This window comes from Erythrolamprus reginae, chromosome Z (assembly GCF_031021105.1).
Source record: "Erythrolamprus reginae isolate rEryReg1 chromosome Z, rEryReg1.hap1, whole genome shotgun sequence".
Classification (NCBI taxonomy): Eukaryota; Metazoa; Chordata; class Lepidosauria; order Squamata; family Dipsadidae; genus Erythrolamprus; species Erythrolamprus reginae.
The window spans coordinates 128378873-128401723 of NC_091963.1; the positions used below are offsets into that span (position 1 = coordinate 128378873).

At 40.9% G+C, this 22851-nt stretch overlaps 1 protein-coding gene across 2 annotated transcripts; it reads right to left on the reverse strand.

Moving 5' to 3' along the window:
- Window positions 1-24: 24 nt before the first annotated feature.
- On the reverse strand, window positions 25-22619 carry LOC139154857 (SH2B adapter protein 1-like). Of its 2 annotated transcripts, XM_070729886.1 has the most exons (12): window positions 22446-22619; window positions 21442-21553; window positions 20061-20131; window positions 17795-18723; window positions 17568-17669; window positions 15652-15743; window positions 14764-14870; window positions 6398-6586; window positions 5857-6083; window positions 5524-5695; window positions 5149-5257; window positions 25-354 (listed from the first exon to the last, which is right to left on the reverse strand). In XM_070729886.1, exons 4-12 carry the CDS (start codon window positions 18644-18646, stop codon window positions 336-338), a joined length of 1869 nt encoding a protein of 622 aa, XP_070585987.1. In that variant the 5' UTR covers window positions 18647-18723; window positions 20061-20131; window positions 21442-21553; window positions 22446-22619; the 3' UTR covers window positions 25-335. The 2 variants fall into 2 exon arrangements, with proteins under 2 accessions (XP_070585987.1, XP_070585986.1); XM_070729885.1 differs by lacking the exon at window positions 5149-5257 and having other exon boundaries at window positions 22446-22524.
- Window positions 22620-22851: the final 232 nt, after the last annotated feature.

The window sequence follows — 22851 nt, forward strand, 5'->3', positions numbered from 1 at the left end:
TGGGTGTTCAAGCCCATCTGGTACCTGCAGTCAGCATCAGAGCTTCCATCCAGTAATGGACAGAGTAAAAGGGCTTGTTCCCTTATTATAATTATTATTATTTTTCACATCACCACTGGGTTCAAACAAATGAGTACTGGTTGTTCACAGCCCTAGCTCGCCCTTCTGACTCCTCTGGCAGAGGAAGGGATCCCCCAACTCTCACAGACGCTCCCTCATCCACCTCTGGCTCCATCTGGGCTTCCTCTTCAGCCTGCCCTTTAGACTCCGGCAATCCGTGGTCCAGAGGAACATGAGGTGGCCGGGCTGGAGGGAGAGGAGGTGGCAGTGGCAGGTTATGAGAGATGCTCGGCTCTGTGGAGGGAGAGAAGAGACAGGTGGACAGACAGAGAGACAGATGGTCTGGGGTTAAGACAGGAAGAAGGAATAAACACCGAGAGCCAGTATTATTCCAGCAAGATACACATCACAAACAGATTTAGTATCAACTATGTTATGATATCCAATGCTTGACAAATGCAATCATTCAGGAATTAATAAAGGAGAATATTTGTATCTCAGGGTTTTATTGTATTGATTTGGCTTCTAAAACTTGCTTCTTGCAATAGCCCCTGAATGAAATCAAGTTACTATTGTCAAAAGAATGTATAAAGACAGGAGTGGCTGTGGCTGTGTTTTTTGTTTTTTTTAAAAAAATCTATACCAAAATAGATACTTCCCATAGAAACATAGAAACATAGAAGTCTGACGGCAGAAAAAGACCTCATGGTCCATCTAGTCTGCCCTTATACGATTTTCTGTATTTTATCTTAGGATGGATATATGTTTATCCCAGGCATGTTTAAATTCAGTTACTGTGGATTTATCTACCACGTCTGCTGGAAGTTTGTTCCAAGGATCTACTACTCTTTCAGTAAAATAATATTTTCTCATGTTGCTTTTGATCTTTCCCCCAACTAACTTCAGATTGTGTCCCCTTGTTCTTGTGTTCACTTTCCTATTAAAAACACTTCCCTCCTGGACCTTATTTAACCCTTTAATATATTTAAATGTTTCTATCATGTCCCCCCTTTTCCTTCTGTCCTCCAGACTATACAGATTGAGTTCATTAAGTCTTTCCTGATACGTTTTATGCTTAAGACCTTCCACCATTCTTGTAGCCCGTCTTTGGACCCGTTCAATTTTGTCAATATCTTTTTGTAGGTGAGGTCTCCAGAACTGAACACAGTATTCCAAATGTGGTCTCACCAGCATTCTATATAGCGGGATCATAATCTCCCTCTTCCTGCTTGTTATACCTCTAGCTATGCAGCCAAGCATCCTACTTGCTTTCCCTACCGCCTGACTGCACTGTTCACCCATTTTGAGACTGTCAGAAATCATTACCCCTAAATCCTTTTCTTTTGAAGTATTTGCTAACACAGAACTGCCAATACAATACTCAGATTGAGGATTCCTTTTCCCCAAGTGCATTATTTTACATTTGGAAACATTAAACTGCAGTTTCCATTGCTTTGACCATTTATCTAGTAAAGCTAAATCATTTACCATATTACAGACCCCTCCAGGAATATCAACCCTATTGCACACTTTAGAGTCATCGGCAAATAGGCAAACTTTCCCTACCAAACCTTCCCCTGTGTCACTCACAAACATATTAATCCATAATCCATTATAATATGCAAAATAGGCATAAAGCATTGTGCTTCTGCATAAAGTCAGCTTAAATCATTTGTAGGCAATTCTTTGGCGATTAGGCAAGTTCCTATTCCAGGAACCTTGTGCAAACTGATTATACTGAACTGCACACTTTGCACATGCACAAAAGCACAGCCGTTTTACCAATGTGCAAAAATGGACACATTCTGTTTTGAACTCTGTCCTTAGAATCAGGTTTACTTAAGCCAGAATTTATGTAGGCTAGAAATTGTTTGAACTACATTATTATTACTTGGGCTATTTACCTGCTCAAAAATAATCTTACCTAATTAATTTCAGGTGTTTTTACTGTCAGTCTACAGTTGGTGCCTTTTAAAGATATAAAACTCTTTGAACTATCATTCAACAAGGTAAAATCCTAGGCTATGTTTAGTTTTTTTTTATTATTTGATAGATACCATTCAGAGACTGCAATTCCAAATATTAATAGAAAAAGGCTGACAATCATGGAGAGATGGAAGGCATGATAAATGCAGCATTGAAATTCCTATCCGTTACTTTACACGAGCATGTGTCAACCTCAGCAACTTTGAGAAGGTGTGGAATTCAACTTCCAGAATTCCATAACTATTTGGCTGAGGAATTCTAGGAGTTTCAATCCATGCTTCTTAAAGTTGATAAAGTTACATCTCACAGAATATTGGCAACATGCAATGAAAGGTGACCATTAGGACATGACTTTTTAATTAAAAGAGAATTTCAAATACTTCCAAAATTTGAAGGAATGTATGTATTTTATACTGCCAATATTAGATAATCAATTCACTAATCTAAGGAAAGGCTACATATACAGGTGAAATCATAATGATTTATTTTGCCCTAATATGCTGAATATTCTACTTTTTGAAGCTGGAAAAACTGAAAAAAATTAAATGTTTAAGCTCCTTTACAAACGTCTTGTGCTATTTTAGAAACATATTGTACTGTTCTTTTTTTTTCTCCTCTAAGAGACAATACCTATGCAGTATACAGTACCTACCTTATTTCTATAACATATTTGGGAACTATAAGAATTTTCAATTATGGACATCTTCCTGTGCTTCATAGTGAGGACAAAAGTTAAGGCAATCATGCTGGTCATTTTTTCATTCTTGATCACTCTTTATGCAAGAAAGATACTCTTTCTTGCATAAAAGCTTGTGCTGACCAAATGGCTCCATCTTCATCTGAATCACCAGAGATGTGCTATGTTCCTTCTTGCCTCAAATGCTCTACTGTCAACCCACTGCCAAATAAACCCTCCATCAAGGAACTCAACGATTTCAGACCAATTGCTCTAACATCTGTAGTTATAAAAACCTTTGAAAGACTAGTACTAGCCCACCTGAAAATCATCATGGATCCACTGTTAGACCCCCTGCAATTTGCATACCCAGCAAATAGATTGACAGATGATGCTGTTAATATGGTTCTGCACTACATCCTACGTCTTGACTCTCCAAAGATCTATACAAGGGTCCTCTTTGTAGACTTCAGCTCAGCATTCAATACCATATTTATAGATATTCTTCTAACTCAACTAAATCAGCTACCTGTATCTGACCAACTTGTAAATGGATCATATGCTTCCTAATAGATAGAGCTAAGCAGAATCTCATCAGATACCTGTACAATTATCACAGGGAACCCCAAGGCTATATGGTATCTCTTTTCTCTATACTGTATATACCAATGACTGCATCTCAAAAGATCTGTCTGTTAAATAAAGTACTGAAGTTTGCAGGTGTTACAACAGCGATTGGTCTCATTCACGACAATGACAAATCTGCATACAGACAGGAGGTTGAACAACTAACCTTGTGGTGTGACCAGAACAATCTTAAACACATTCCAAACCGTAGAAATTGTGGTAGGTTTTAGGAGAAATCCTCCTATATTACTTCCTTTTACAATACTAGACAGCACAGTGTCAACAGCAGAGACCTTCTAGTTTCTAGGTTCTACCATATCTCAAAACTTAAAACGGACATCTAACATAAAAAATGTCATCAAAAAAGCACAATAAAGAATGTTCTTTCTGCGCCAACTCAAGAAGCTCAAACTGCCCAAGGAGCTGTGATACAGTTCTACAGAGGAATTATTGAATGTATCATCTGCACCTCTATAACTGGTTCGGTTCTGCAACCCAACAGGACCGACACAGACTTCAGAGGATAATCAGAACTGCAGAAATAACCATTGCTACCAACTTGCTTCCATTGAGGACCTGTATACCGCACGTGTCAAAAAGAGGGCTATGAAAATATCTACAGACCTATCATATCCTGGATATAAATTGTTTCAATTTCTACCCTCAAAATGACACTATAGGGCATTGCATATCAGAACAACTAAATACAAGGACATTTTTTTCCTGAATGCCATCTTTCTGCTAAACAACTAATTCCCACAACACTGTCAAACTATTTACTAAGACTGTATTACTATTATTCCTCTCATTCTTCCTATTACCTATCTCCTCCCACTTATGACTATTCTTCATTTTTTGTACCTGTATGATTTATATTGTTTATTTGTTTTCTAGTATGATTTGATTGCTTATTTAATAACCTATGACTATCACTAAGTGTTGTATCTTATGATTCTTGATGAATGTATTTTTTCTTTTTATGTACATAAAAGGTATATACACCTAAGACAAATTCCTTGTGTGTCCAATCACACTTGTCCAGTAAAGAATTCAATTCTATTCTATTCCTATTTAATTCTATTTCTATTCTTCTCCAAACTAGAATTCATTTGAAGCCTTGGATTATAAATCTCATTAATATCAAGCAAATGGTAAAGACAGTCTAACCCAAACCATCTTGAAGGATCTGGTAGGTGGGGAACTGGTTTAATAAATAGTATTCTTCATGTTACATTATGAGCTTATCCAGAAAGTGGTGGTGGCCAGACAGGGAAATATCACCAGATTCAAAATTGTTTCAGCCACCTGAATAAGTAAATTTCTAGAAGAGGGGAGTAAAAGAGGCAGCAGTACTATTATTTGGAGTTTGGGTAGATAATCGTTAACTTTGAGCTGTCCATCACAAATGAGTATTTTCTGCAGAGTTCTGCTGTATCTAATGCAATTGAATTATAGAAGGAGTTGCCCAAATGATAATTGAAACTTTAGCTCTAAGATCTCCCTCTGCAGAACACTGGCAGCTCCCTTGTGCCAAACCAGACCATGGTTCCATTCAGTTAGAAAAAATATTAGTGGCTCTTCGGGGTTCTGGACAGAAGCATTTCTTAGTTCTACCTGGAAATGGTAGAAGCAGCCCCTGAAATCTCTCCCCTGCTTCCTGGTGTCAAACACAGTGGATGGCGTGGACACTGCATTCACATGACCCATGGATAGCGATGGCTATGGCGTGGGGGCCGTGACACACGCACACACACGGTCATATCCCTGCCTTCCTCCTGTGGTACCTATTGCACACTTACACGCAGTCACCCGCGGAGGCAGCAGCAAGGATGGAGATGAGGTTGGGGGGCGAGTCGGGGTCCCCACTGAACCCAGACACTGGTGCTCGGCTCCCAGCCCGGTCCCGGCCTGTGACAGAGATGCCCACATCAGAAACAGGGATTGGGGATGAGGAAGAGAGGGAGCAGTGAACATGGGGGTGAACAGGTTTATCCTCCCTCCTGCTACATGCATGCCAGGGCTGGAAAAGACTGGTGGATAAGGAGTGGGTCAAACAAAGGAGGGGCAGACTGGAACGACAATGGAAAAATGTGGAGGGAGATGGAGCGTGATATGGACTAGCAATAATGTCTATGTTCTTTCCACCCCGCAGCTCCACTTCGTCCTACACTCACCATGCAGCCTTTGCGAAGCAACCACATAGCTGACAAGCGTCACATCACTGGAGCCCCCTGATTCGAGGGGGATGGGGTGGACCCGGAAGTGCTCCAGCATGTCAAATATAGTCTGGAACCAGAGATGCTGAACTCGGCACTGCCCTTCTTCATTCAGGGAGAGGCGCAGGTGCTAGGGGGGTATGAAAACAAAACTGGGTGAGAAACTACTGAATCAGCGTCCAACCTATCCTGTCCCAAAGCCTCTTATGTCTCGAGGCAAGACGGGAGGCAAAGAAATAAATAAATTTTAAAAACCACCATTTGATAGATTTCCCCCCCGGCTGCACTCACCTTGGCTTTGCCCTGAAAGTTGAAGGTCAGGACGTATTCCCCCCGCCGTGTCTCACTTTGACGCACTAAGAAGACGCCGTGGCTGTTTGCTCCTCCAGCCAACACCAGCTGGGCGGCCTTGAGACGGGACAGGGTGCCATGGAACCATGGATACTCAGAGAGTGGGTGTTCGGTGTCACCAAGGCTACCTCCGCCCGGGTCGGGCTCACCTTGGAAGAGGAAGGAACCTGAGCAAGGAGAAAAGCAACGGGAAACAGCCAACGCTCACTCAGAGGAATGCTCAATCTTTTTTCAACTCAAGGAGATGCCCCAACTTGCGTGACTGGTAGGCGTACAATTTCAGAGGTTATCTCAGAAAAAAAAAAAAGAAGAAGTTCAGGCTAAGTAATACAAACCCTGCCAGCTTTGGACTTGTTTTACTGTGTTTCCTCCACCGTTATGCCACCCCCAAATAGAAGCTCCAGTAAGGGGTCGGGGTGGGTGGGAATTTCTCTGATCCTCCTCAAATCTAAAACCAGCTCATCCCAGTTCAAAACGTTACCTGTGGTTTCAGGGGTTTCAGGGAAAGTCGTGTGGAGGAAGCCAGTGGAAAATTGCCCTTCATTAACTGGCACCCGAGGCAGTAGCTGAGGAGGAGGCAGCTCCATTGAATCGAAGTGTGAGGCAGCAATAGAGACCGAGCTGGGAGACATGGAGGCCGAGGGGCGTTCCATCAGTCCACCGTAGGCACCTGGAAAGGAAATGTTGACAAGCTGGGTTCAGCTGGAAAATCAAAGGAACAGGGAGCTCGCTTCCCGTTATTCAGGATACTACTTATAAGCAATATGTGCTTACAGCTCCACGCATTGTTAGAGACACTACACACTCACTTCACGGTCTCTTTCAGCTGCTCCCCTCTGGGAAGAGGTTTCGAAGTATTTTACAGCAGGACTACTAGATTCTGTAACAGCTCCGTTCCTCTATGCCATCCGTCTTGCAAACTTGCAGGATTCTTTTTTTCACCATGTATATGCACACATTCGAGCTAGACTGTGACGTTTCTGTGTCATATATGCATGTGTAAGTGGGTATACGCATAATGTTTATCTTTTGAGAGCTGAATGCAACAAAATTTCATTTTAATGTATGCCAATTAGTGTACATTTAAAATGACAATAAACTTTCTATTCTATTCCATTCTATTCATGATTACAGTAAGTTGAAACCAGGGTGGATTAAAAAAATCAAAGATTTTTTAAAAGAAAAATAAAATAAATTGGATTTTTTTTTGGTTTAAATTAAGACTATTTTATTTAAATTGGATTTTTTTTTACTTTTATCAAATTTATTTTAATAAAATGCTTTTGAAGTAAAAATCTATCTAAAGATAGTTTTCTATTTAAGTTATATTAGTAATTTAAGTTTTTTCAGCATGAAATTGATGTTAGTTATGTAGCATGAAGTTGTACATTCTGCAATATTTACATTTTTGGGAAACCCATTCAATGAATCCAGCCTCTGCAAGCTGCGATAGCATGCACTGAACTGATGCATTCACACAATTTCACAGTAACCATGAGATAAACCATAAAACAAAGTACAGGAATATTCCCTTATCCCATTGTTTTGTAAATCAATGTAAGCTACAAACTGTATGATTGTTTGAAGAGAAACATAGACACAGAAGACTGACGGCAGAAAAAGACCTCATGGTCCATCTAGTCTGCCCTTATACTATTTTCTGTATTTTATCTTACAATGGATATATGTTTATCCCAGGCATGTTTAAATTCAGTTACTGTGGATTTACCAACCACGTCTGCTGGAAGTTTGTTCCAAGGATCTACTACTCTTTCAGTGAAATATTTTCTCACGTTGCTTTTGATCTTTCCCCCAACTAACCTCAGATTGTGTCCCCCTGTTCTTGTGTTCACTTTCCTATTAAAAACACTTCCCTCCTGGACCTTATTTAACCCTTTAACATATTTAAATGTTTCGATCATGTCCCCCCTTTTCCTTCTGTCCTCCAGACTATACAGATTGAGTTCATTAAGTCTTTCCTGATATGTTTTATGCTTAAGACCTTCCACCATTCTTGTAGCCCGTCTTTGGACCCATTCAATTTTGTCAATATCCTTTTGTAGGTGAGGTCTCCAGAACTGGACACAGTATTCCAAATGGGGTCTCACCAGCGCTCTATATAAGAAATGCATCTGAACCATCAGGCTCCAATTGTGAGGAGGAAGGGCAAGCAGTAAAAATGAAAGTGAAACCTCCTCAGCAGCTTATAAATATATTAAAGAGCACCTGTCATTTCAGTTCCATCATGGCAGCACCCACTCACTTGCTGCCCGCCACACCCCTCACCTTGTTGTGTCCCTGCTGCATCACCAGCTATCCCATTAAAGCAGGTCAGAGGAGCCACCACTGCGGGTCAGAGATGACAGTTGCTCTTTAAAAATTATGATTTGAATCAAATGCTAAAATTTAAATCAACCCGATTTAAATCAAATCCACCCTGGTTGAAACAGACAGGAAGTACTGAATAATGGAGGCCAAACATTTTAGGCCAATATATTTCAGCCAGTTTAGGAATGGTTGAAGAGTACACACTCAAAAAGATCCTCTAGAACAGAGGTCCCCAACTCCAGGTCTGCAACCCAGACACAGTTTGCGGCCCGTTGGGATCTAGTCGGCAAAGTGATTTGCGAGTGTGTGATGTTCTAATTGCACAAGCAGTGCGCATGCGTGCAAAACTATCCTTCCCCTCCCACGTCGCCACTATAGATCCACAGGAGCCAGAAAGATTGAGGACCGCTGCTCTAGAAGCTATTTATATTGATATTTTTCTTCTTATTTCCTTGTACATCTTCTCTGCAATATACTCCTTCTAAAACAGGTCTAGGTCCTCCTTTAGACTTTCTTAATGCCTATCATTTTTTTCCTTTATTGTTTTCAGTCAGATAAAATCTTCCTTCTCAATCCAGCCTTATACTTTTTCTTCTCCCTTATACAGGTAGTCCTCGACTTACAACCGTTCATTTAATGACTGTTCAAAGTTTCAATGGCAGCAAAATAAGCGACTTAGAACTGATTCTTGCACTTACAACCGATGCAGTATTCCCACCGTGATAGGATCAGATTTTAGGTGCTTGACAACCAACCTGTACTGACCCCACTTCCTGCCTCCTGGGGTCATGTGATCACCATTTGCGGCCTTCCTTGCAAGCTTCTGGCAAGTAAAGTCAATGGAAGAAGCAAGTGTCACTTAATGACTGTGTGATTCACTTAACAATTGCAGTGATTATTTATCAACTGTAGTAAAAAAAAAAAGGTGGTAAAATCGGGCACGATTCACTTAACAACCGCCTTGCTTAGCAACACAAATTCTAGTCTCAACTGTAGTAGTAAGATGAGGACTACAAGATAGTGCTCAACTTACAACCACAATTGGGCCCAAAATTTATGTTGCTAATTGAGACATTTGTTGAGTGAATTTTGCCCCATTTTACAACTTTTCTTGCCACATTTGTTAAGAGAATCACTGCAGTTGCTAAATTAGTAACATGGGTGTTAAATGGATCCTGTGAACAGTGTTCCCTCTAATTTTTTGGGGGGGTGGGCAGAAAAGTATAGTGTCTGAGCGGCAGTCCCTTCGGGACTGGGCGGCACAGAAATAATAAATAAATAAATAAATAAACAAACAAACAAACAAAAAACCCACCCTGTTTTGCCTCAGAGAATTTCAAAATAAAATACTGTACTGTGTGTCTATAATAGTGAGCTCATAATAGGGCAACTCTATCAATATCAAAATGCCACTTAAATAGTTGAGCTAGTTTCAAACTAGATTTTGATTTTCTTTCTCTCTTCCTTACTCCCATTCTTTTTCTTTCTCTTTTCCTTCCTCTCTTTTTTCTATCTGTTTCTCTCTCTTCCTCTCTCTCTCCTTCCCTCTCACTCTTTCCCTCTCGGCTTCTGGGCAGGTTTGGAAAACTCTGAGTTGATGATGATTTTTAAGTGAGCGATTGCTCACTGCTCAGCTTAGAGGGAACTATGCCTGTGAATAGTGTTCTATCTTCTAAAAACCAGGATATTTCCTCTTTCAAGGTTCATAACTGCATTCTGTATCTATATCCCGAAGGTGTCTTTGCTAACTCCTCGAGAGAGAGCACACGTGTTGTGCACATTTCCTTTGTTCTTAACCTATAGCAAATAGAAGCACCTAGCTGATCTTGGCAGATTCTGAAAAAAGCTAAGAAAGGCCAGAGCCAATTATTATTTGGGAAACCACCAGGAAACTCTACAGTTGTAGGTTCTATTGGAAGTCGAACATGCACTGCAGAAGACAATGATAGAAAACCACTTCTATATTGTTGCCAAAAAGCTTGATTTCAGACATGGTTTTTTAATTTTATCTATTTTTCTTGGGAAATTAGCAGTGTTTATCAAAGTTTTATTTGATTTTCTTTTCATGAATATCAAATCCTAGATTTAATACTATTTACATATTTCTCATGTGCTTATCTTGAATGGGTAGTTTGTGCTTGAAAGCTGTTTTTGGTGTAATCAGGGTGTCCAGGGGGAAAGCATTTTGAAATTCCCTAATATTTTCCTGTAACTCGCGATCTAGTTAAGGCCCAGTCATAGATGACATCATACCAAGCAGTTAAACCATGGAGAAATATTGGTAGCTGAGGAAGCAAGTTGTTGCCAGTTATGCTCATTTTTGCTTGACTCTACCAGGCGGAGCGATCTGTTGTGTTTTTTTTACATTTTCCTCTACTTTTAAATATTTTAATACAGTGTTTTTTCACCGATTTATTGTTTTTTTCACAAATTCCTTCCTTCCTTCCTTCCTTCATTCATTCATTTATTGGATTTATATGCCGCCCCTCTCCGAAAACATTCCTGATACTTCTCAAACCACCAATTTCCCTGATAATTCCCTAATTTCCAGGTTTGCTAGTCACCCTGTCTAATGGGTAAAAACAAAAAACCCCTCATATTAAATAAACTTTATTGGCAATCAATTATTGCTGGATTGCCGCAGCATCCTATAAGGCAGTGTTTCCCAACCTTGGCAACTTGAAGATATCTGGACTTCAACTCCCAGAATTCCCCAGCCAGCATTCGCTGGCTGGAGAATTCTGGGAATTGAAGTCCAAATATCTTCAAATTGCCACGGTTGGGAAACACTGCTATAAGGTACAAAGATTCAGTTGAGATTTACTGACTCAAGGTCATGCAATCAGCTTCTTATCTTGCCTGGGATTTGAACTCTGGTCTCTGCCGGTTCTGATTTTACAGTCATGCCATATGATAACTCCACCTACTTTTTAAACAATCTAGAAAATTTTTCTTGATTAAAAAAAACCCTGAAGTTTTTAATTATTTTTTTTTCATCCAATATTTAAATGATTTAGGAGAAATCTCTATGGGTTGATATCTTTGCTTAGTGTGGCTGATTAACTGATCTAGACAGAAGCATTAGAAGGCTACTATAATACTTCCTCTATTTAAGATAATTTCCACTTTATTCATTTTCCATGCATATTTGTTAAAAATATATACGCCAGCCATTATATATATACACGTATAATTGGGATATACACGAGTAAGTCATACTACCTTATAATTGGGATTTAATGAGTGTGGGGGAGATGGGGATTTAGCACCTACAATTACTGGCTTATTTGTAAGTCTATATGGTAGTACTTCTATGCCTGGTATTGCATGGTAGAGCTTTTCAGAAAATGTCGTCCTTGAGGGAAGCATACAGTTAATCCTTGAGTTACGAACTTAATGGAGCATGCCAATTACATTCATAACCCAAGGATTCATTGGAGTAAATCACATAAAGCAAATGTGATCACTCCCTGCTTTCGCTCACACATTCGCTAATCGAATGCACAGTTAGTTAAGTGCATATGAAGTATATCAGAGTAGGGAAAGCCATGCAATGGAACAGGCCCCCTGCTTCAGACCACCAAAGCAGGCCCACTGAGATATTTCATGCTCCCTCCCCTGGGGTCCCCATCATAGCTCCACCCCCATCCTGCCATGGCGAGTCAGTTACCTTGTGAAGATCTAGTGAGCTGCCTGCTCTGCAGCCTCTGCCAGTTTCTTTGCCTGGTTGCAGTCTCAGCGCGAAAAGTGTTTGAAAACCGAAAACACTTTGGGGCAGCAAAATCATATTGCTTCAAGCTCCCATCGGCTCGCCAACATTTTTCACACCAAGAATGGAAACTTCTGATCTTGCACTACAGTACAAGTACAAAGTCTATAAACAGTACAATCTATGAACGTGGGCCTATACAAGATCCGTGGCAAAGGGAAGGCCTCTGCAGAGAACAGAGGCTTAAAGTACTGTAGTGCTTGCCGCTGGTTTACGTTACTTACAACTGAAAGAAAGATTTAAATTAGATAAAAAGCATTATGGGTTTAACTTTGTTAAAAATGAACTGGATATTCTATTGTGTGAGATTGATGAGCATAGTATTGCTAAAATCTATAAAGTGTTATTGAATTTAAATCTGGAAAATGAAGAAGTAAAGCACTGCATGATTCAGTGGGCAAGGAATTTTGGATGTAATGTAGTTCTCGGACAGTGGTAGAATATGTGGAATAAAGAGTTAAACTTTACATGAAATTATAATTTAAAAGAAAATGTCTATAAAATGATGTATCATTGATATTTAACTCCATATAAATTGTCAAGAACATGTAAAAGTACCTCAAATGAATGTTGGAAATATCTATGGTGGACATCTGATAAAATACTGAAGTAGGCATGACAGCTGTCAGCCTTGATAGCTTTAAGGCAGGATTAGACAGATTCATGGATGCCAAATGTATCAGTGGTTATTGAAACGGATGTCTATGTTGATTGAGGCAGGCAGGATTCCCTTGAGTACTATTTGTTGGGGGTCAAGGAAAAGGGAGGGTTTTGCCTTTCGCTTTCTGCTCAAGATCCCCATCTACAATTAGTGGGCCACTGTGTGAAACAGAAAGCTGGACTCGATGGGCTTTGGCCTGATTCAGCATGGCTCTTCTTATGTTCTTATGGGTTCATATCTTAATACAGAAAATTCTTAAAGTGAATATAGAAAGAAAATTAGAGACTTTTCTTTCGGGTTTAATCAGTGTTTCTCACTTATTTTCTCTTATGCCCCCCTCTAAAAAGAAGTAAACATTTTGTGCGCCCCCAACTCTCCACTGGGACAACCATGTGCAATATTTAATACATTTTTGCTGAAAAAACTCAAGCAGCTTGTAAACGTGATTGGGGTGTAATGTGTTTAACTGACACTTTAATCTACTTGGGCTTCATGCTGTCCGCTGCCAACATTTTTAGAGACAGTAAACATACCGGTCTTTCCTTGTCTCCCACTATAGTCAGAGTGAAGCCAAGCGCTACATACGCTTTGTCATATGTCCTCATCTTAGCTTTTGGGAGATGTTTGTCTCATTATTGCCATCTCTCTCCTTCTTTCTTTTCATCTCTGTTAAATATTTTTCCATGGTGTCTTTTAAGGATTTGTTATATGCACTTCATATCTCCTCCTCTGTGGTGTGTGCTATTGTCCGGTGCAACAAAACCCTACTCCTGCAGCAAAACCCCCTCACATTCCCCAGGGTCATGTGTCTCCCTCTGACAATGCTCTGTGCCCCCCCGAGGCACCCCACTATTTGAGAAACACTGGGCTTAATGGAGCAAGACTTGGGGGGGGGGGAATCAGAATTCTGATGTTATATATGTTGAAAACAGCAAAACTGTTGTTTTTAAATTATTAGATTTGTTGTACATTGTTTTATTGTTGCTGTGAGCCGCCCCGAGTCTACGGAGAGGGGCGGCATACAAATCTAATAAATAAATAAAACTATTCCACACACATAAATGGAAGGTCACCTCAATCCCCACAATGGATGAATGGCTACAAAGACTGATGGGAGTTAGCAGAGATGGCTAAATTGACTGCTTTGATTGAAGAAAAAAATACAAATACCTTTATTTCTGCTTGGAAACCACTCTCGACTTTTTGCTTGAGGTGGAAAAAAACTAAAGTTTGATTTTGAGTTTTACTGATTGGATAGATTTTTTTTGTTATACAAATGGCTGGTTTCTATTATTATGAAAAAGTAAAAAATTTAGAGTAGATCTTAATACTTTATTTTACTGCACCAAAGGAATCAGAAGTCAACACCTTTTTTTAATTTTTCCTTTGCTTTCCCCCACTATCCACTTTTCCTTTCCTAATTTCCCTAATATTTGCTTTTATATTCTCAAATTATAAATTAATAAAACTATTTAAAGTCAAAAGAAAAAAAAGGTACAAGTACTGTAGTACTGTAGTATAATAAGATCTTGCACTACTTTAGGCCTCTGTTCTCCACAAATGAACTGAAGCAGATAAAAGAACTCATGGCTCGCTGGATCATCATAAGGTAAGTGAGTCTCCACAGCAGTGCTGGATTTTAAATTAGTTTGCCACTGGTTAGCTTGCGCGCTTGTACAAGCAACGCTTCTAAGCATACACAGAAGTGTCCCAGAAAGGTGGGAGGAGCATCCAGGGCAGGTGGGAGGAGTGTCCTGGGAGGGTGGGCAGAGCCTCTACTGCCACCAGTTCTAAGAACCAGTCCAAACCAAGAGAAATCCATTGCTGCTCCACAGGCCTAAGTGTGAACGACTGCTATAGTGTGCTGCAACATTAATAACTTTGGGACTATGTTGTAAATACTTTTGGGAGAGGGGATTATGTTATAACTTCAAACAGGCAGTAAGTGAACTATAGTAACTCGAGGATTACCTGCATTCTATTGCAAACAGGTTGCCTGCACAAAGACATCATTAGAAAGCCTCTTTGTCTTTACCAAGAAATCAAAAAGGCATAACAGTGCGGGGTATACATTGTGCCAAATACCCACCTTGGCTGAGCTGTTCATTGCTCTCACTCGGTACCATGGGAAGTTCCCGGCTGGGCATGCTATCTGAGTGGTTCATGAAGGGCTGCTCCAGGCTATCAGTACTTTCTCTGTGGAGACAAGTATCGTTAGCAATGTTTCTATAGTCCAAGACTACATATATCTAATCATCTGATGTTGCAAACAAAGGTCCTACCTCTTGTTATATCAATCAAATCACACTATGTACCCGATAAAGTGAGCTGAATCTCACAAATGCTTATACCCTTTAATATGCTTATACCACTAGACAACTTTTAATTTTTGCTACAACATATTTCCTACACTATTAAAACCTGCCTGGGAGTTTCCCGGAGGAATTTGCTTCTACTGTTGGAAGCAAAAAGTCAATATAACCTTGAGCTCTTATTCAATTGCTTGTTTAAAGGAATAAGAATCATGTATCCAGCCATCCAAATCTCAGGGTTGCACCACTGTTCAATTAAGGTATAGTAAGAACATTATTATTAATACCTACATATTTGTTCTCTTTCTCATTCTTGCCCTAATTTTCCTTCTATAAGCTGTCATGAGAATCTGCTTCATATAAAACTGGATAATGAATCATAGTTTATTATATCCCGGTCTGTAGAGAAAAGACCAAGTCAGCATTGCCAATAATGACATATGGTAGAGCTGTCGCCTAAATGTCTGAACACACATTTCCCTGGCTGGTCTCTTGTATAGAAGCAGCAACTCTACAGAGGGAAAGCCTCAGTCCTCCATATAAAGTTTTTATTAAGCCCTATAACTCTTCTCTCTTTACTTGTTGACTGAACTGAGACTCTAAACCTGTATTCTATGTATTCCACCACTGAGCTGTGGCCTTTCTTGATGTTTAGGTTAACTTACCCCAAGCCCATGCATTCCTTAATGTCAGCCAACCATGATCGCATCTGCAGTGAGTCAACAGTCTCAAGGATGTACTCCAAGGAACTTGATAGCTTGGAAGAAGGGCAAAACAATAATAAATATACAACACTATAGGATGGATTTTATTCTAAAGCCCCATTTCCTTCTGAAATGATAAACTCATATTAGTGAGGGTAGACAATGAAAATCATTCAATTGAATTGAAATGAATTGAATAAAGACCTGATCCCCATCCATTTTTTAGTTTTCTCAGTTTTGGCTTTAGTACAGCTTTTTAATAATATTTCAACCTGTGTAGTTTTAATGTTTTAATTGTTTTTACTTGTTTTATGGCTTGCAAACTACCCAGACCTATTTTGCAGTGGGGACAGGTGGCATAAAAATGTAATAAATAAATAAATCAATAAATTTTCAAGAATCACGCATGCACAATTAAAATCCAAGTGCTTAATCCATCTGTTCCTATCTTAAGGTGGTTACATACAGACACAAAGTATCCAAAAATTTCCTCTTTGGCTTTTGATAGAAGGGCTCCAGCACTAATCAAATTGAACAACTGAAAAAATATTTTAACAGTTTATTATCCCTCTCCTCATTCAGCTTTGAATTCTTTGCTAGATGCTCTTGTAGTTATCTGATTGCATTCCCACTGGTTTTAAAATTTAAGAATCAACGAGAACCCAAATCCCTTTCTCCCAAATGCATTATAATGGGTTTTAATTGTTTTTAGTATTGGATTATTGTTATACGCTGTCTTATTATTGCTGTTAGCCGCCCGAATGTCCGTAGAGGGGCGGCATACAAATCCAATCAATCAATCAATCAATAAATAAATAAATAAATAATATTCTCCATCACATAATTTAAAAAGTCATTTCATATGACTCCTCTCCCTCCCAAAGACATAAACAAGTTTGGAAGGAGTAAATCTGCTCAGAAATATCACCACTGATGAATGTAGGGAACATTCCCTGTTTCCCCGATAGTAAGACACCCCCGATTGTAAGACGTATCGGGGGTTTCAGGGGGGTCGGCTAATATAAGCCGTACCCCGAAAGTAAGACATACAGTATGTCTTACTTTCGGGGAAACACGGGGGTATTGCCGGGGGGGGGAGCCCGATGACGTCGCTTCCAAGCTCCCCGCGCGCCCCTCGCCTTCGCCTCGCCGCGGCGCCACCGCCTCTTCTCCGGCTTGGCAAAGCGAAGGACGGCGCTGGTCCGAAGCGAGCTGAGCGGGCGGCGGCTTGCAGCGAAGGCGCTCGTCCCAGCAACCGAGTCCTGCCGAGGCTCGGCTGCAAGCGGCCAGCGAGGCCCACCAGCTCCGAGGCGAGCGGCCGGAGCTGCGCCCTCCTTCGCCCGCCTCCTTTCCGGCAGGCAGGTGGGGCTGCCCAACTGCGCAGAGCGGCTCCTCCCCTCCAGACACACGCTTCCCCGACACGCGTCTGTGGCTCCACGCTTGCACGCCGCTTGGAGCCCTGAGGTTGAACTTGAAAAAGGGCTCACGAGGCTCCTGTCCCGCGGCTGCCCTTCTGGACTCTGGGGAGATGCCTTCGGGAACGCGACCCTTTCAATTTTTTTCCAATGTAAGACATACCCCGAAAGTAAGACGTAGTGGGGCTTTTGGGGGTAAAAAGAAAGTAAGACACTGTCTTACTTTCGGGGAAACACGGTACTAGAGAGGGAGAATAGAAATGGCCATTAATTTTCTCTAATGAAAATGAGAGATAAGAAGCAGACAACTGCTGAAAACAACTCCAGACAGATGTTAATAATAGATTCTGAGTCAATAGAAGAAGAAATTCAATTCTACGCATCCTTTGGCTAAACATACATAACTACTAATGTTTCAATTATTACCAAATCTTAACTGTACCCCATCAACCCTTTTCTGACCTTCAGCACAAAAGTGTTCTCTTTGTCTGGCATCTCCAATGGAGTTGTTGTCCGCACATCCATCACACAGGAACAAGCAATGCTGACCCGTGGTTTTGTTGCCTGATGGTTGGGGTAGAAAAAAAGACTGTTGTAACTATATTCTCAAGGCCTAAATTGGGAACCCCAAAATTTTGACTTTTCCCCGGGACTTATCTCTTGCCTGAACACAATGACACATTGCTCACCTTTGGTGGGATATAGAACTCCAACAGGTAACCCTCCCCTTCTCCCTTCCCTGCTTTGCGCAGGAGAAGACGGCATTTCTGCCAGCGTGTCCTACTGCCCCCGCCTGACCCATCATCAGCCACAATGTAGTTCAGTAGGCCTTCCCGGCGCACACTAGCCAGTTCAACTCGGAGAGTGGCTGGGGAGGCTTTGTTGAGCCGAAGACGTTCAAATCGGTGAGTCCAACGCTCTGAGTCACCACCACCCGAAGAATTGGAATTACTGTTGGCTCCAGTGGGTGTCCTGTCTCCGCCACCAGAGGATGATTCAGCCGAGGTCTTCCATTGCAGAATGCCACGCACACTACCTCGGACACTACGGCTAACATTACGCAAAGAAAAGCGCTTCTTCAGCTTTGGCTTCGTAGCGGTAACGGCTGCCACAGTAGAAACATCTTCAGAGCTGCGGGACTGGCTGCTAGAGAGGCCAGAAGGCGGACCTAATGGCGGTTCAACAGGGGAAGCCACCGAGGAGTCACTACACGTCTCAGAGAGGTCCCGTGCAGAAGAACAACCAGTGAAAGGGGCAATGTCACAGCGGGGCGGAGAGTCACTGGTGTAAGCCCGGCTCATCTCAGCCTCAAAATGTTCTAGGAAGTGCTCTGCAAAGCGGTGTGAGAAAGCAGCTTCCGCTCCTGGGGTAGCAAACTGGGGGTTCTCACCAAGGAAAGTCCGGAAACGACGGGCAAAATCAACTGCAGCAGCACGAGCATGGACTTCGCAGAATTCCCGCCAACCCAAGGAGGGGAGAGAGGCAGGTTCTCCCACCATCCCTCCCCCTATTGGTGACAATGGCACTGCGCTTCCGTTCATGATCACCCAGGTGGGGCTAGGTAACAATATATCCAATGCCAGGATTGAATTGCTATTAGTATCAGTGGTTTTGTGACCTGAAGAGGAAAACAGAGGAGTTATTGTAAGTTATAGGGTAAGAAACCATCTACATACATAATGTCCATTCAATGATTTTTCATTTTCTTTTCATGCACTTTTTTATTAATCAACAGAGGGGGTGTATTGTTGTTTTTATCTTTCTTTGATTGAAAACTATAACTGCTAACACCTTTACACTTCTGAGTATTTCACACATGCCTAAAGGCTTAAGATACCATTCTTAAAAATCAAAATAATAGAAGAGTCAGAGTATTTTTTTTTTAAAGGACCTAATGAAGTGAGCCAGTTTTCTATCAGAAACATAATTGAAGAAACAGTGGAAACAAGGTACGAACAATGGCATAAAAGAATGGTGCAGAGCTTGCACATTTTGGGGTAGCGGAAAAAATGTTGCCTAGATAACTGGACTATCTAAAAATAAGCACTGTTCCTTAGTGAAAGCAAAGCTAAAATATTATTTTCTGGACAAAATAAATTCTCAGACTGAGTCGGTAAGCCAAGTATCACCCTATATTTATTGTATGGATGTGGGGATGATTAAGTCACAATAAATATGTGATCAATCTTACCATCAAGACTGAACCTCCATACTTCTGTATAATTAATACAGTCTCAGAGAATAAACAAAGATTGGCAAAATATAAATTGAAGTACATTAGCAAGTTTTAATTAGATGAGCAATCTGTTGCTAAATACTGAGACTTTCAAAGAATGCTGAGACCAAGTACATTAGAGCAGGGATCTCCAACCTTGGCAACTTTAAGCCTGAACGACCAACTCCCAGAATTCCCCAGCCAGCTTTGCTTTGCTGGTTGGGGAATTCTGGGAGTTGAAGTCCTCCAAGCTTAAAGTTGCCAGGGATGGAGACCCCTGCATTAGAGGATGATCTTAGTTTGTATTTTTGATAAATAATGCATGTTGCTGAAAATTATACTTCTTTTGCTAATTTTAAATACGTCTGTTGAAAATATATTTCTAACAAATTTAAGATCCAGTCAACCATTCCCTAAAATAGATAAAACACAATAGAGAGGGTCACTCTATTCTCCAGGCACCAGAGGGCCAGACGAGGAACAACGGATGGGAGCTGACCAAGGAGAGATTTAACCTGGAAATAAGGAAGAACTTTCTGATGGTCAGAGCGATCAACAAGTGGAACGGCCTGCCAGCAGAGGTTGTGAATGCCCCAACTCTGGACATTTTCAAGAGGAAATTGGACTGCCATCTGGCTGGGGAGGTGTAGGATTTCCTGCTTGAGCAGGGGGTTGGACTTGATGACCTGCAAGGTCCCTTTCAATTTTAATAAAATAAATAAATAAAAGATTATGCTTACCTCATAAACATATGCAGTTCAGTTCTTACTATAGTATTTCCCAAGCTTGAAATCATTTTTACACAGAGCACCTGCACATCAAGGGGGAAATGTTTAATGTTTTACATGGAGGGAATTTTCAGTCTAAGCATGTCTTTTCAAATCAGTGACTATTTGCATTTCTAAAATGTCAAAACCTTAAAAAAGAAACTGTGTAGCTTCAAATATCAACTCATCTAAAAAGCTATTTGTATAATTATGCAATTACCAAATTTTCCCATATTCTTTGAGACTAGTCAAAATTTTGTGGTCTCACAAAAGAGAACATTCTTATCTCTGTTCTCCCTTAGGAAAAGCCACTTTATTTATTTTCATCCCATCGTTATTCTTTTTTATAAGAAACTCAAAGCAGCAAATATACTTAAAACTCCTTCCTACTATTTCCTCCCACAACAATCCTATGAGGTAGGTTGGGTTGTGAAAGAGAATCAGTGACCCCAGGTTACTGTGCTAGCTTTCATGACTAAGGCAGAACTAAATACTAGACTATATTCAATAATACCTGAACTATTTTATAATCTATTTTCTAGCCCTCTGATTTTTTTTAAAAAAAATATTTATATTGAAAGTTTTTTTTTAAGCTGATGCTTGTGATGTATATGAAGAAAAAATACATAGTAAACAAAAAACAGAACAAAAAGAAAAAACATATACACACACAGAGAGACACACACATATATTTTTATAGCATGTTAAAACTTAAACCAGAAAGAGAAAAACATCACAGTTCTATCATATCTTCTTTTCATACATCAATACTCATTGTCTAACTTATGCAGTTATACTGTACGTATTGTTTAAATTTAACGTCTCATTCATCCATCATTATCATCATAATACTGATAGCGATATACAGTGTTCCCTCGATTTTCGCGGGTTCGAACTTCGCGAAAAGTCTATACCACGGCTTTTCAAATATATTAATTAAAATACGTATACTTCGGGGGGGGGTTTCCTTATACCACGGTTTTCCCCGCCCGATGACGTCATATGTCATCGTCAAACTTTCATCTGCCTTTAATAAAAAAAATTTAAATAAACTTTAATAAATAAACATGGTGAGTAATAATCTAAATGGTTGCTAAGGGAATGGGAAATTGCAATTTAGGGGCTTAAATTGTTAAGGGAAGGCTTGTGATACTGTTCATTGCCAAAAATAGTGTATTTACTTCCGCATCTCTACTTTGCGGAAATTCGACTTTCGCGGGCGGTCTCGGAACGCATCCCCCGCGAAAATCGAGGGAACACTGTATCCTGAAAACAATGTCAATTATCAATTATAATCCTCCCTTCACTTCTTATTGCTCAATCTTTTCTCCAATATATTACCATTGTCTGTTACCTCTGATTTTTAAGATGAGAGTGAATGCTCTCCAGTTTAGCAATCATGCCGAATCATCCTTGAAATGGTCATTTCTCTGAACATGGATCAGCATAGATAGGAAAATATATACCTAATGAAGAACAAAACAAAATGTTGTGGGATGGTCCTGCCTGCTGTGGAAATAGCAATAGCATTTACACTTATATACCACTTCATAGTGCTTTTAAGCCCTCTCTAAGCGGTTTACAGAATCAGCAAATTCCCCTAACAATCTGGGTACTGGAAAAAGATCCTACAACTGAACATTTGCTGTGGCAGTATCTTTTAGGAATGCAAATGATGTAGAAATGCCATTAAATACAGGGGGGGGGGTGTTAATTGCTTTTCATGAAAAGCAAAACCTTTGAGATGGTGCACTTTTCCCCTGTGGTTAACAGCAAAAAATTGACAGAGGGAGCAACCTCTAAAAGATATTGGAGAGGAAACAGCTTATTTTTTTCCCCTGCAAGCAATTTCATGTGCAGAACTGGAAAACCGCGGGAGTTGTTTTTGTCACATGCATTTCAAATACAGGGCGTTACAACTCCGTGAAGAAGACCTTCCTGCATCGGAGTGACCCGATCCACATGACGTGGCTCCTTTTCTCGTCACGCTCCAGCTGACTGGGGGTAAAAGCCCCACTTTGGAGACCTGCTGCTGCTGCTGCGCTCTTCAGGACTTTGCCCGCGCGGCCTTCGGATCGCCGTTGGTGGTGGTGTGGGGAAGCAAGGGAGCCGCTTGATTGACGAGCCTCACGGTCGTGCCTTGAGCTCGGCTGCGAAATAAAAGACACCCTCCCTGCCCAACCTCCGGATCCAGGAGCCCCGCAACCCACTCGAGGGAGGGACGAGGGGCAGAAGGCGAGCCCGTTCTCAAGGGCAGGCAGGGGAGCCGAATGGAGGTAGTGGGGGGAGGAAGGTCTCCGCGCGGGCGGGAAAAGAAGAAAAAGGGCCTCGATTCGGCTGGGCGCATCTGTCACTCACCATCCCGGCCTTGGGTTCCTTCCAAGATAAAAGGGATTGTCTGTCCCCCCCTCTCTCTCTCACTCTCCCTGGCTTTCGTGCACCATTTCCGCTTCCGGGTTTGTTTGTATGTTTTTGTTTTGTTTTTGTTTTTGTTTCGTCGTCGGTGTCAATTGTTTTCCTGTTTTCATTTCCGTCTTCGTCATCCACTCGGGAGGAAGAAAAGGCCGAAGCGGTGGAAGCCGCGGGCTTTACCATAGAGAGTAAAAATGGACCCGGCTAGAAGGGTCAAAGGCCGAAGCGATGGAAAGCTATGAGCTTTTACCATGGAGAGTCAATGGACCAGGATAGAAGGGCCAAGGGAAATTCGGAGAATCTTGTTAACGTAAGCTGTCCTTCCCTCGTTGGACGCTGCGTCCAAGTCGTT

What these genes read in the sequence shown, in the direction of transcription:
- LOC139154857 (XM_070729885.1), bottom strand. Translation starts at nt 18,646, where the DNA reads ATGAACGGAAGCGCAGTGCCATTGTCACCAATAGGGGGAGGGATGGTG. An exon ending in AGAACACTTTTGTGCTGAAG is followed by an intron (nt 15,744 to 17,567) that starts GTCAGAAAAGGG and finishes CCTTCTTCCAAG; the next exon opens with CTATCAAGTTCCTTGGAGTA. An exon ending in ACTTTCAGGGCAAAGCCAAG is followed by an intron (nt 5,696 to 5,856) that starts GTGAGTGCAGCC and finishes ATACCCCCCTAG; the next exon opens with CACCTGCGCCTCTCCCTGAA.